Source organism: Mugil cephalus, chromosome 1 (assembly GCF_022458985.1).
Source record: "Mugil cephalus isolate CIBA_MC_2020 chromosome 1, CIBA_Mcephalus_1.1, whole genome shotgun sequence".
Taxonomy (NCBI): domain Eukaryota; kingdom Metazoa; phylum Chordata; class Actinopteri; order Mugiliformes; family Mugilidae; genus Mugil; species Mugil cephalus.
Genome location: NC_061770.1, coordinates 49,860,878 through 49,876,178, shown reverse-complemented (window position 1 = coordinate 49,876,178; position 15,301 = coordinate 49,860,878). Strand labels below are relative to the sequence as shown.

Below are 15,301 nucleotides of genomic sequence, written 5' to 3'. Positions count from 1 at the left end.
AGTCGGCGGTTGTAAATGTCCTGGAGGGATGAGAGAGAGGCACAGATTATCCTTTCAGCTGCTCTCACTGTGCGCTGGAGGCTCTGTACCAAACAGTGATGCAGCTGGTCAGGATGCTCTCGATGGTGCCTCTGTAGACGTTGCACATGATGGGGGCTGGGGCTCTGGCTCTCCTCAGTTTGCGGAGGAAGTAGTCACGCTGTTGAGCCTTCTTGGCCAGTGATGCCGTGTTGGTATCCCAGGAGAGGTCCTCTGTGACGTGCACACCCAGGAACTTGGTGCTGCTCACCATCTCCACAGCAGCACCGTTGATGGACAGAGTCCACAACAATCATCCCCGTTGCTGATGAGACCCACTGAGATCAGGACATTTTATATTTTTTGAGGTCATGTTCCCTCCGTTTTTTTTTGAGGCGACAGGTGACAGGTGTGTTAATGAGGGAGACTTTGGTGATGAAGTTTATACAGTTAATACCAATGTTTACATCAGATCACTGCTCTGTGTGTGTATGTGCACACTGACTGATCGTCACTGGTCAGTGAAGTAAATGTAAATGAATGAATGAATGTAACTAACTTCACATTGTAAGGCTATGGTTCCCCTTTAATTTTCATAAACGGATTTTATAGTGTAAAACCCTTTGTTACACTTACTTGTCTTAGAGACAGAATGATAGTTGGTTGATTAGTATTTGTAGTTACTGCCAAGCATGTAAACAGAAGAGAAGATAAAAATAGCTTTCCGATAAAATTGTTTCGTCCCACTGAGCCAGTTGAAATTCAAATTTAAAACCCGAAGAACAAGGAAGTAGGGAAGGGCTGTACTCACGGTCTCCAGTTATCACAATTATGCATCGAAGTCCAGAGTGTTACTTCGTGAGACTGAAGAGATAATCAATACAGTAGCTCCATTATATAATCATACGGTTTGGTAACAGCATAGTGGAACTGGTAAAATTCTTGACATTGAATAGCATAAGACTGCATTCACATTATACTTTATCATTGAGGTTGTGGAGAGTTATCTGTTCATTGGTCACAAATAGTATGGTTTGTGTTTAGTATAATTCATGCAATTTGAAATCTATTTTATGTCAGGCCAATGTTTACTGAGTATCCACTTACTATCTTTTTATCGATTTTCTACTGTATCTTGCATCTTGTGCATTTTAGGATTTTATTTTTGAGGCTGCTTCCTATCTCAATGAAGATTTCACTAAAATGTTTACAGATATTAAAAGTGACTAGAGGGTCGATCTTAATGTTAAGTGGTTAACAACTTCTTTGCCATGAATTCTCTTGTGGTGTCAGTATGAGCACCTTTCTTTTTAATTTCTTAACATTTCTCAACATCTACTTTAGGTTTCACTAAAACAGCATGTAATGCACTGCCAATACAAACGCATCTATCCGTCAGTGTGTGTTTGATAATTTTATCTCCTTCTCAGTCTACCATGTATTGTTAGACTTAGAAAGACTGTATGTCATGAGCTAGAAGCAAAGTCAGTAGTGGATCTAACTTATGTGACAATGTTGTACTTGTCTTGAAATTTGAATCATGCAAAATAAGACCTGCTGGTAAAGAGCCCATTTACAGGAAAGCAGGCAGCCTTTGGTTTTCATTTCAGTACATCAACACAACTGACAACCAACACAATGAGACATTATGACTTATCCAAGATATAAGAATGAAAAGTATGTAGGAGACGTGTCTCAAACAGCTTATAAATATTCTATCTGTTCTTTAGACAACCACAAACCTACTGAACTTAGGTACGTAATCTATTCAGACCCCTCCAGTCCATGGCCCTGCAATATCTCTCAGACCCCCTCCACCCACACACTTCATGCCTCCTAAGAGATACACATCGCCCCAACTTATCAAATTATCAATTATCTGAATGTTATCACAATTACAGTTATAGAAGGACAGACTCTGACAACCTTCAGTTGATATTGACGATGTAATGTCATTAATAAGTATTTGACAGAAAAAAGAAAAAGAAAAAACAGAAAATATAATCTCTTCAATCCAAGCCCAAGTTTGAATTTTTGTGTGTGTGTGTGTCTATGAACATTGCAGTGTAATGAAATTTCCGTCCTGCCAGGAAGTCTGGAGTTCCACAGTACATGTTGCAGTCCAAGGCCTGCAACAAACCCACCTCACCGTGTCAGTTTAGCATTCTGAGAATATAATTTATTCCTCACTGTTTGTGAGGTTTTTTTTTGTTTTGTTTTTTTGATAACATTTCTCAACATCTACTTTAGGTTTCACTAAAACAGCATGTAATGCACTACCAATACAAACGCATCTATCCGTCAGTGTGTGTTTGATAATTTCATCTCCTTCTCAGTCTACCATGTATTGTTAGACTTAGAAAGACTGTATGTCATGAGCTAGAAGCAAAGTCAGAAGTGGATCTAACTTATGTGACAATGTTGTACTTGTCTTGAAATTTGAATCATGCAAAATAAGACCTGCTGGTAAAGAGCCCATTTACAGGAAAGCAGGCAGCCTTTGGTTTTCATTTCTCAAGAAACAGTACATCAACACAACTGACACCCAACACAATGAGACACTATGACTTATCCAAGATATAAGAATGAAAAGTATGTAGGAGGCGTGTCTCAAACAGCTTATAAATATTCTTTAGACGACCACAAACCTACTGAACTTCAAACAGGTAATCATTTCTTTCTATTACAAAATATGGATTTAATAATGTTGAATACAATGTGTTTAAGTATATGTGCAGTTACTTTACCAGACTACTGTTCATCACTATTACTAATAATAGTTTCTTTCTACTAAATTCATTGAATTGGCTGTTAATAGATCACTGTAATAATATTAACATAACATCACATAAGGAATAATTATGTGGACTGTTTCAGTTTATGGAGGCAAGGTTTGATTAGTTGTGATTTTTTGTCTGTTCATACGCTCTTGTGAACCTCTTGTTGTTAGTAATTTCTTTTCTTGGTCCTCAGGTTAGAAAGCCACATTGCATGAGAACTGAAATTATAGGTTAGCTACCATAAAAGTTTTGTTAGTCTTATGTAATGTTTTATTTAATAATACTTTAAAATCTGCAGTAAATAATGAGATGAATAATGAGAACAAGCGCTACTTTTTTAAATAACTGTTACTTATATTTTCTTATATTTCTGAAATTCTAACTATCAATAAGTAAATAAATGCTGAGAATAGTTTGTAATTACATTTGTAGATGTTGACAGAATAATCCCTATTGAGGTTGGCAGTTTGCAGCTAGGTCTTAAAATACATCCACAGGTTCACTGCTCGTTGATTCAAATGATAATCAGCAGAAGCTCCTAAAGCCATTTCCAGATCTCTGAGGACAGAGTCAGCTGAGTGTATGTAAACCTCTAACCCACTGGGATTAAATTCTAAATGACACAATCCATCTGTTACAAATGGACAACAAAGAAAAAAAAACACCTCTGGAAAAATCAACACTAAATCAGTAAGATTCATCCTCTGGATACATTGTATAAGTGAAACAAATTTTAGGGCAGTCTATCATAAATCCTACCTATCCTCCAGGAAAAAAGTGACAATCTCACAGTGACACTACAGGAAAATCACATGTCTTCAATAAACAACCCAGTCTCATGAGACTGGGTTGTAATAAAAGCCAAACCACGTCACACACCAATCTACACCACGGTTTAGGCCAATATATCCTAGTTAATGAAATATTTCACTGAAAACTTAACAATGGCTCTTCAGAAACAGTTAGCTACCACTAAAGTCCTCCTCTGGGTATTTGCACCACATTTACACTAATCTGTTTGGGGGAAAAAAAGACTGGATAAAAAAAGACAATATATAATGAAATGATAAATTCTTGAGATTAAGCGATGATCATCACACTCTTCTCCTCACCTTCTCAGGCATTTGGACACTGCTGAACAATCATTCATCTTCATATTGCAATGGAGCACAACTCAACACAAACTGTGACCCCAGATGATAGTGTTGTGAATGTTGAGGAAGAGTCAAGGATGGAATTTAATAGTTGTAAAGAAACACTTAAACAGTATATAAAAGATCATCGACAGGCCCCCAACACAAAACTCTTCTCGTTTCTGGCTCTCTTGAATGCGTACGTCCCTGACTCCTACATCACGATGGATGAGTGTCAACGCATCCTTGGACCACCTGATCCCATCCATGGAGGCCCCCCCTTTGAAGAAAGAATGAAGCCTTTTACTGTCTTCATCAAAATGTCTGGTCCACTCCCTGGAAGAGTTTGTATGATTCACCCAGAGATCGCAAAGAGCGCTGTGGAGCTACTGGCTGACTTGAATATTTCCAGGGGCCGTACAGCGAGGCAATTCTTCCGCTCATTTTGTAACAACGAGACCGAAGATATGGTCCAATTCATCAAAGATCTGTTAACAAAGAGAGAAATGGGAGAGCATGGTAAAGCCAAGTTCTCCAGTTTAATCCTTGATATATGTGAGAATCAGGACTTTCATCAGGCTCTTTCTGTCTTGGAAATGGCATCAGATACTTTCGGACAGAACCCAAATTTTCCACAAACCATTGCTCGTCTATATTATCTAGAGAGTGGTGACTATAACAAGACTGAAGAATGGGCACAGGAAGCTATCAGAAGAGCTCCAAACAACTCATATGTGGCTGACACTCTTGGACAAATTCATAAAAACAATTTATTGAGGAGAGTCAGTGATCAGAGGGATGTTGAGGAAATAGCAGAAAAGGCCTATTCAGCATTTAAAGATGTGGAGGAGAAAGCTGAGAGGGAAGAGGGCCCAGAGATGGAGGGCACACCTGGTGTTGTAAGCACTTCAGATTCCTTCAACAACAGAGGCCTTTTTGGCTTCATTCAAGTGGCAAAGATAGTCTTTAAAAAACTTGGTAAAACACGTGCTGCAGCTTCTTATCCAAACTTACAAAAGGAAGTAGAAGACAAGTTTGACTTCTTTGAATGGTACCTGACCTACTCCAAGCCTGATATGAAAACCTTTGAGCCAGATTACTTCTGGAGGGACGTTGCACTGTGTTATGAATATTACACTGGCAAAACAGCAGCTGAATCCACCAGCTTCCCAGGTCTTCTCAACTGTCTGGATCGTGGCCTTTTCTCCTCAAAGGGAAGCCGTGCTCGATTTCAGGAGACTGAGAACGATTTACAGCAAATCCGGGACGAGTTAAAAACTATGTATGAGACAAATGTTGATGATGTCAAAGTGGCAGAGAGGTACATCCTCTCCAACATCGTCTTGAGCAACAAGGAGCCTGATTCTGCTTCACTCAGTCCGGTCCAAGAACTCCAAACAGTCATTCACAAATTCCTGTGCGAGGTGGGGTGTAGAAGCCCTGAGTTTTACCTTTTGGTTCTGTTGTTGTTTTGGCCTGAAGAGCCTGTTGAGGTCAAGCAAGAAGAGGATGTTGAGGTCAAGCAAGAACCTGAACTAGAGGCCACAGAGGAGGACGGATCACAAGACAAAACCTGGGAGGATGTGAACACTGATGAGGACCAAGACACAGGAGGAGAGGCTGCACAGCCATCTCCTGATCTCATGTCTGACCCTGACCTACAAGATATTGTGACACTCATGAAGGAAGAATTTGCGAGGGCCAAGTATGCCAAGTACCTTCGGGGCCGTTACCTGTTGCCTCTGTTTTTTCTGGGAAAAGGCTCCGGACTGAGCAGATGGATTCACAAATCGAAGCTGGATGTGGTGGTGGAAACAATGGTTTTGGACAAGTTAGAAGCTCAAACTGATGAAGAAGATGAAAGAGAACAACTAAAGAAGGAGCTAGATACTCAAACAGATGAAGAGGAAAGTCAACAACAGAAGAAGAAAATGAGGCTGTTTCATGATATGTGGATCAAAGGGGAAGTGTGGCAGAACTCACAAATCAAAGAGATGCTTCTTCCAGTCCAGGTGGAGCCATGCAACTCTTCTATGACACTGGAGGAGCAGGAGGAAGTGTTTGTTTTGGCAGGAGGGAAGAAAATAAAGGCCAGAGTAGAGGACGAAGCAGATGAAAGACCACTGAGCACCATGCTTTACTACCTTGGCTTCACCATTCAGGGTCCTGTGGTCTTCAGAGTGGGGGCCCCTCACAGTGAACAATAATCATCCATGGACACCTTGGATAAAGGTGTAATAAAGACGCACTGGATATTAGCTTCATAGGTTTGGTACACTTACTGTGATAGTCATTTAAACAGATGCAAAGTTATATGTTATTTTTGGGCAGATAAGTATTTTTTTATTCACTTTGGATTTGGGACCTCTTGGATTATACAAATTTGTCTAAATGACAAAGTCTGTCTAAAAACTAAGTGCGCTCACAAGAAAATTTAGAGTTTTATGAAATTCTGTGGGTTGATGTTTGTGTGCCTGTAATCAATCAATCCAATGTATCCAATAGTTCTGGCAATAAATTTAAGTTTAATTATTTTCTTTGTGTTTTTTTGAAGATCTGAACGAAGGCTTGAAAGGACCAGATAATGTGCTGAGGTTTGCTGCCTTCATGTACAGTTGGAAATATCAGATCTAAAATGCGTCTACGCACTTGATGGGTGGGATGGGACAGGGAGGTCTTTTTTTTTTTTAATGTATGATATTTTATTCATCTCCCCAGGCATTGGTTATTTAAGTCTTTTTTTTCTTTTCTTTTTTACCCATTTTTTCCCAAATTTCCAAAATTACAGTTTTACAATGTGTTGGTTATAAGGTAAATAATTCAATGTTTCGAGAAAAATTATAATACTGTTTATTTAAGTATTTTTTTTTTTTTCCCAATTTTGCATGTACATTACAATTTTACAATGTTACAACGTGTTGGTTATAAGGGCAATGGGGCAATGTTTATTTTTTCTTAAAAAATTACGTCTATGAGTTATTTCGCTGGCATATGACAAACTAGGAATTAGACCTATGTTTATTTTTTCATTCTTTACACCTTCTGCTTGGTAAATGCATATATGTTGTATGGTACAAAAAATAAACAATAACTTAAAACACTACAGAATTGTCTTTCAATCATACCTAGCAGCCTACTGGAAGAAGTACATTGATTCTTTACTCGTAAGTAAAAGAGGCAATAAGGTTATGTAAAAATATTATACTATATTGGTATACAGTTCAGCACAGTGGTTCCCTTAAAGGGTCACAAGATGAATCTGAGAATCTGAGGGGAGATGACTTATGGAAGAAAAAGAAGAAATGAAAATAATAATAATAATAAGAAGAAGAAAATAACATGATTAATACTAGAATAAATACCTCTAAACTTAACCCAAATAAAAAGGATGGCATACATTCAATTTACTTCAAGACAGTTATTTTTCCATGTTGAAATTTGCTGCTTTACAGGGAGCTCATGTCTTTTTTGAGCTGAACTTCACTTTTAATTATGAACCCTTTTAACGACTATTAATACATTTTTGTAAATATACTTATTAGTTAAAATGCTAAAAATAGAATAGAATACTCATAGTATATAATGCATAATACACTGCATAATACATATGAGATAGAGATATATAGTTATAATGATATGTTAGGCTACCATCAGCAGGAGGATAACGTAGGGCTAGAGTCGAACCTAGTGTAAGGTTCGACTCTTGGAGCCATGTGAGGATTAATGAAACACAGGACACAGAACGGATGTTACTGGTATTATATTGAATATACAGCAGGTAAAATAAGTATTGAACACGTCACAATTTTTCATAGTAAACATATTTTGAAATTTTCACCAGGTGTTGGTAACAACCCAAGTAATCCATACACAGAAAGAAACCAAAACAAATAAGTTCAGAAATTAAGTTATATGTAATAATGTAAAATAACAGAGGGAAAAAGCATTGAACACACTTACTGATATTTAATACTTCGTACTAGGGGTGTAACGATTCGTTTAAACAACGATTCGATTCACGATTCATGGTTGCCGATACAATTCAAGGACGATTTTGGTTCATTTAGAATGATACGATCCGAAATGTTTCGGAAACGAAACGATTCAGTGACTTGAAATTGATTCCGTAACTTTTTAGCCAAAAATTAAACCAGTGTGACTGAAATAAATACCTACTCAGTGTTTACTCTACATCCATTTAGGAGTGTCGGGCCGCCAACAGATAACTATCTTGCTCAGTATCTATTCTTTGGGGCATTTAATCTACCGGTTACCGTCACTTTTTAAACTTCCTCAAGTGTCTCAATCCGCTGGAAGGCGCTCGGTTTATCAATAAAGAATGAGGTTATTATGGCCCAGAAGTTGAACACCACATGGCCGTTTCTGTTTATTATCTCATTTGAACGCTGACGTTCTCACTATTCAATTCAATTCAATTCAGTTTTATTTATATAGCGCCAATAACAATACAAATCGTCTCAAGACGCTTCACAAAAACCAGCCTGCAACCTCCAGAGCAAGCCTGAGGGCGACGGTGGCAAGGAAAAACTCCCTTTTAATAGAAAGAAACCTTGAGCAGAACCAAGCTCATATGGAGGGACCCATCTGCCGAAGGCCAGCTGGTTAGAAACAGAGAAGATAGAGACAAAAGAAGAGCAGGAGAAACAAGATAAACTTCTGTCATAGATACATACATCAAGCAGAAGGAAACATGTAGGGTCTAGTAATATAACACATAGCTGATGATCTGTGACAGTTTGTGAGTATAACAGGAATCATGGTCAGGTTGGTGAATTGTTCATCTAGGTAGGAGTGGACAACTGGAGGAGGCCATGATGACTGGGGCAGATGCAGTTTATGGAGCTCCACAGGTCTGATACACAGCACTCCAGACCATGAAGACTGGGCTGGTTGATGAGGCCACGGCAGCAGATGTAGCTTAAAACTCCACAGGTCAGATATTCAGCACTCCAGACCAGAGACCCTCACAAGATGATGGAGGGGAAGGGGAGAGGAGGGGAAAGAGTAAGACACAGTGGTTAGTAAATTATAAGAGATAGAAAATAAAATGATAAGATATTAGAGGACAGGAGCCAAAGAAGAAAGAGGAGAGGACATGTCCTCAGTGCATCGTCCCCCTGCAGCCTAGGCCAATAGCAGCATAACTAAGGGATGGTTAACTCCAGCCCTAACTATAAGCTTTGTCAAAAAGGAAAGTCTTAAGCCTGACCTTAAACGTGAAGACTGTGTCTGCCTCCCGAACCCAAACTGGGAGCTGGTTCCATAGGAGAGGAGCCTGATAGCTGAAAGCTCTACCTCCCATTCTACTTTTAGAAACTCTAGGAACCACAAGCAGACCTGCACTTAGAGATCGTAGTGATCTGTTGGGACAGTATGGTACTATGAGGTCTTTCATATATGATGGAGCTAGGCCTTTCAGGGCCTTGTATGTAAGGAGGAGGATTTTAAATTCAATTCTAGATTTTAAAGGGAGCCAATGAAGAGAAGCTAATACTGGAGTAATATGATCTCTCTTGCTAATTCCTGTCAGTGCTCTTGCTGCAGCGTTTTGAATCAATTGGAGGCTTTTTAAAGAGCTACTTGGACAGACAGTAACGAGTTACAATAATCCAGCCTGGAAGACACAAATGCATGAACTAGTTTTTCCGTATCACTCTGAGAAAGGATGCTCCTAATTTTGATGATATTACGAAGGTGAAAGAAAGCAGTCCTGGTCACCTGCTTTATGTGAGAATTAAAGGACATATCCTGGTCAAATATAACACCAAGGTTTTTCACAGTAGTACTGGAGGCCAAGGTAATGCCATCCAACAAAAGCAGGTGATTAGAAATGAATCTCTGACATGTTTAGAGCCAAATACAATAACTTCAGATTTGTCTGAGTTTAAAAGTAGAAAATTACAGGTCATCCAAGCCTTTATGTCTTTAAGGCATGCTTGGAGTTTAACTAGCGGATTAGTTTCATCTGGTTTCATGGATAAATATAGCTGGGTATCATCTGCGTAGCAATGGAAGTTTATGCCGTGCTTTCTAATAATATTGCCTAAGGGAAGCATGTATAATGTGAATAATATTGGTCCTAGCACAGAACCCTGAGGAACTCCATAGCTTACTTTGGTATATACAGAAGAGTTGTTGTTTACATGGACAAACTGGAATCTGTCTGACAGATATGATTCAAACCAGTCTAGTGCAGTTCCTGTAATTTTGATCACACTTTCAAGTCTCTGTAGTAGAATATTGTGATCAATAGTGTCAAATGCAGCACTGAGATCTAGCAGGACAAGTATAGAGACAAGTCCATTATCTGAAGCCATGAGGAGATCATTGGTAACTTTAACCAGAGCTGTTTCTGTGCTATGATGAGCTCTAAAACCTGACTGAAACTCTTCAAACAAACCATTCCTGTTTAAATGATCAAACAACTGATTGACAACAACACTTTCCAAAACTTTAGAGATAAAGGGAAGGTTGGAAATTGGCCTATAGTTGACTAAAACATCTGGGTCAAGAGTGGGTTTTTTAAGTAATGGTTTAATTACAGCAGTTTTAAAAGACTGGTGCACATATCCTGTTAATAAAGATAAGTTTATCTGATTACACTACACTACACTAGACTACACACTAGTCTGTTGACAATATCGCATGATGGTGGTGACAGATGCTGCATGTTAAATTATCCAACGTTTCATCAGGTTGTTTTCTTTTTGCTCAGGTCACTGTGTGTCACTGGTGGGACGAGGTGGGGAGGCGGTGAGGAGACGTGAACGCGAATGTTAGCATTAGCATATACATTCATTTTGACATATATGTTAGCCAGAAGCTAACGCATATTTGTATAACTGTGTTTTCGGTATATAAAACTAATTTGTAAATTTTATTTGTCCAGTTTTACAGTGTTTTTCAAGTAAATACGTTAAGCTGATCCTCTGACGTGCTTAATCCAATGCGTTATTTCCTAGTATGTTACAATCGATTGATTACCTTTTAAATCGATATTAGATCGATGTATGTCGTCCGGAAAACCAACTTGCCGAGCACAGATCGATGTAGTTTGATCGTAGGAAAATAAACTGATTCATCGATGTAGTGGATGAATCGTTACACCCCTACTTTGTACAAAAGCTTTCGTCGGTAATGACAGCTTCAAACGCCTCCTGTATGGAGAAACTAGTCTCATGCATTGTTCTGGTGTGATTTTAGTCCGTTCTTCCACACAAATAGTCTTTCCATAGTTCTTTCCATAGATTTTCAACTGGATTCAAGGCAGGTGATTGGCTGGGCCATTCTAGCATCTTTATTTTCTTTCTCTGAGTCCAGTTGAGAGTTCAATTATATGAGGTTTGCCAGTACCATATGCAGAAAAACGTGGTGTGTATTATGGCAACTAACGAGTTCAGTTTTGCTCTAATCTGACCAGACTTGACATGTTCTCCCAGTACTATACAGGCTTGTCCAAATGTTGTACAGCAAACTTTAAACGAGCTTCGACATGCTTTTTTTTTCAGACACGTCTTGTCTTGCGTGGTGAGTTTGCATACGGGTCGTGGCTTATTTTTCTCTTTGAAACAATTGTACCTGCTAATTCCAAGTCTTTCTGAAACTCTCCACAAGTGGTCCTGGACTCTTGGACAACTCTTCTGATAATTCTTTTCACTCCTCAGAAATCTTGGTCGTGATCAGTTTATGGTCTAATGATGTTCTTTTTACTTCAAGATTCTGGCCCCAACATTGCTCACTGGAGCATTCAGAAGTTTAGAAATCCTTCTGTAACCAATGCCATCAGAATGTTTACAACAATAAGGTTGGGAAGGTCTTGAGTTCTTTGCTTTTAGGCCATCAGTTTGGACTGAACCAGCTGATATATATTTGCACTGACAAGGGGGAGGATGACTTTCTGATCACTGATAGATTTCAGCTGGTGTCTTGGCTTTCCATGCCTTTTTCCACCTCCCTCTGCGTGTATTCAGTACTTTTCCCCTCTGTTATTTTACATTATTACACATAAGTTAATTTGTGAATTTATTTGTTTTGATTTCTTTGCTTTCTTCTTGGGTTGTATCCACCACCTGGTGAAAAATATGTTTACTATGAAAAATTGTGATGTGTTCAATACTTATTTTACCCGTTGTACATACAATAGAAAATACTTGAAGTCAAGGAAAACAATGAGCAAAATAATAAAGCAAAACAGTAACACAATTTCTACTGGTAGTGGTTCAATATAGTTTTTGTCAGTGTTCCTTTAAGTTCAGAATCTCAGAATAATAAAGTAAACAAATCCTACCACACCACTACACCACAAGGGATAAAGCTTTTACTTTTGAGGCCTGCCAAGGAGTGGATTGGGTGAAGGGGTGAATCTTCTCAGTTCAGTTCATCTTGGTTCTTCCAAACAGCAGCTCATTATCATCACCCTCATCACCTGTCTGTCTATATTAACATATTTACCCAATTTCGTGTCATGCGTATGCAGCAAAATGTTTGTCCCACAGCAGTGACACTTCAGCACATCCAGAAATCCAAGGCAGCAATAGAAATGTTTGGGCAGTGTTGGAGCAATAGCAGCTTCCAACTTGGTTAGGGTGATATTTGACTTCAAGGGGTGAATATAAAAGAAAAAAACATTTTCCTGCTTCCAGTTGGTTTAAGGTTTAAAGTGATTGTTTCCAGTATGCAGGTATCAAGTGGCTGCTGTGTGTGTGTGTGTGTGTGTGTGTGTGTGTGTGTGTGTGTGTGTGTGTGTGTGTGTTAAGGCTCCGCTTAAGGGCTCCATAGTTTTCCTCAGCTGCGATGGATGTAAGTGCAATAGACCTGTAATTTGATGGATTTGATGGGTCTTTCCCTGGTTTTGGTATTGGAATAATTACCAATTCCTTCCAATTTGCTGGTATTTTGCCCGTATCCCATATTCTACTGAACCATTTTAACACCACCCTCAGTGCTCTATCACTCATGTGTGCTAACATATAGGACATATGTCCTTCCCCGGTGATGTCTGTTTTGCATTAGCTATTCTTTCTATGTTATGCTTTCTTTAGCTCAAACAAATCAAATGATGTATCTATAACCTCCCCTAATGATGGTCTTCTGTTTCTTATTCCTGGATTATGTTCCATTGTCTTTTATCTACAATTCTTTGCTTTTGTAGATAAGTTTTCAGAACTATGAATCTTTACAAAAGCTTTTGCCAGAACCTCTGGTCTATCGGTACCAACTGCAGCTTAACTTCCTACCTGTAGCACTGGCATTACTTTTTAATCCATTCATTTTCCTTATCATTCCCCATATGTCTTTTAACTGTGTTTCTCTCCCTGTCTTACTGCAGTATTGCTTCCAGTGTGTGTTCTTTGCCAATCTTAGTTTTTCAGACTATTGCTTGTGCTTTTCTATACTGTATTAATGTATCTAGTGTATGATGTTTTTCAGCTGTCTGAATGCTCTATTTCTTCATTTTATTGCTTTGCTAATCCTCATTCCACCATCACTGATGACCCTGAATGCTTCCCAGTCAGCTCCTTCCAATTTCCACTTTGACAGTTTTTGTTCACTATCCTGACTTGGGTCAACTCCAAACGTACTGCCGTATAGTGATCACTCTCTAGTGCTGACTGATTTAACACTTCCTAAGTGCTCACTCTTGCCATTTCAGAACATGTAAGAGCTAAGTCAGTAACACTTTATATATTCAGTGAGTTATAATATCTTTTACCCCTTCCATCATTAATGCAGACCAACTCTCATACTCATACTCATAATATTTAAACGTGCATCTGTCCACTTGCCTCATTTAGATTGTCCTTGCTTAGTCTATTCCCAGTGTTATAATTATTAACTACAGCCACAATGCTCCTCCCTATCCCTATGTTGATTACAAATGATTCATGCTCTTTGCTTACTTTTTCCAAATTATAATTTATGTACTCTCCCTATCATTTCTCATAGCAACATAATCATTTATTCTAAAGTTCCACTGTGGCTTTAACCATGTCTCTTGGATACAAATTACATGTGGTGTTTCAGATAATTCTGACAAAAAGACCCCTGGCATGCCCCTGTAGGATGGTTAGGACCATGAGGAGTCACCAACCCACGCTTGATAGTTAGGAGTTTCTGCAGCTAACACTTCCTTGACAGTTTCCCAGCTCAGCCCCTTAATGCTAACATATGTCTACGCTGCCTTCACAGTGATTTCAGTCTTTTCCATTTTGTTTCTTGTTTGAGCCGAACAGTTGATCAATTCCACCTTGCGCAAGACAAAGTCATTCTTACTCACTATTAGAGCATCCTCCTTTATTTTTAACCATCACCCACATGATCTATTGCGACTCTCCACTCTCATTGTTTTGTAATCTTGCTAAGTTGTCCCCACTTTATTCACCGCTTCTGCATATGATACTCCCTGGGAGACTCTTGGCTATACTGCTGCAACCTTCTTACCTGCTTCACATCCTCTATAGGCCAAAGCATGCTATCCCCCACAATTGCAGTTCTTCAGTTTAGCTCCCTTTTCACAGTACCCGGCTGGCCTTCAGCAGATGGGTCCCTCCATATGAGCTGGGTTCTGCTCAAGGTTCCTTCCTGTTAAAAGGGAGTTTTTCCTTGCCACTGTCACCCTCAGGCTTGCTCTGGAGGTTGCAGGCTGGTTTTTGTAAAGTGTCTTGAGACAATTTGTATTGTTATTGGCGCTATATAAATAAAACTGAATTGAATTGAATTGACCTTTCCATACTCCAGATTCCCCGCACATCTTCCACCTCTTTGTTTTCTCTTGAAGAAACTGCCACTATATGTCCATACTTCTGGCATTTATAACATCTCATTGGTTGAGGGATGAATGGTCTAACTTCATAACTCATGTGCCCAGTATATCTATATTATTAAGTAGGTTCCTGAAAATGATTACTCTCAAACATGGTGCAGAAATTCAGGGTTCCCCATCAATGAATCTTCCTCACAGTAATAAACACATGACCTTTCTTCTAAGTCCACCATGTCATTTTTATTTTTAAGTATATCTCTTAAAAGGATGGGGTGCTGTAAAATTTGGGTCAGATTTTAGGTTTGCCAGAGGATGAATTTTAATGACTATAGTACCAAGATACCAAGAACCTACAAGCCACAAGCTCCTTATTTACCCACTAGGTACATACTGGTGTTGGCTTTCATTTGGATTTGTGATTGGAAACATGTCACAAACAGAATACTCACTCTAGTGCTGTTAATTTGTGCTCTAATAATTCCTGAAGGAACTATCAGATTATTTTGCCACTAAAGGCTGAAAACTAAGTTTGTTAGAGCAGTTATCATGAACTTAATCAGGAATCTGCTCTACATGTTGAGCAGAGT

The 15,301-nt window shown here is 38.8% G+C and overlaps 1 protein-coding gene across 1 annotated transcript; it reads left to right on the top strand.

Annotated features, from left to right (window-relative positions):
• The first annotated feature begins 2,666 nt into the window (after positions 1 to 2,666).
• Positions 2,667 to 6,465, top strand: LOC125018252 (sterile alpha motif domain-containing protein 9-like). Its single transcript, XM_047602043.1, has 2 exons — positions 2,667 to 2,684; positions 3,919 to 6,465. The coding sequence occupies exon 2, from the start codon at positions 3,961 to 3,963 to the stop codon at positions 6,136 to 6,138; it is 2,178 nt and encodes a 725-aa protein (XP_047457999.1). The 5' UTR covers positions 2,667 to 2,684; positions 3,919 to 3,960; the 3' UTR covers positions 6,139 to 6,465.
• Positions 6,466 to 15,301: the final 8,836 nt, after the last annotated feature.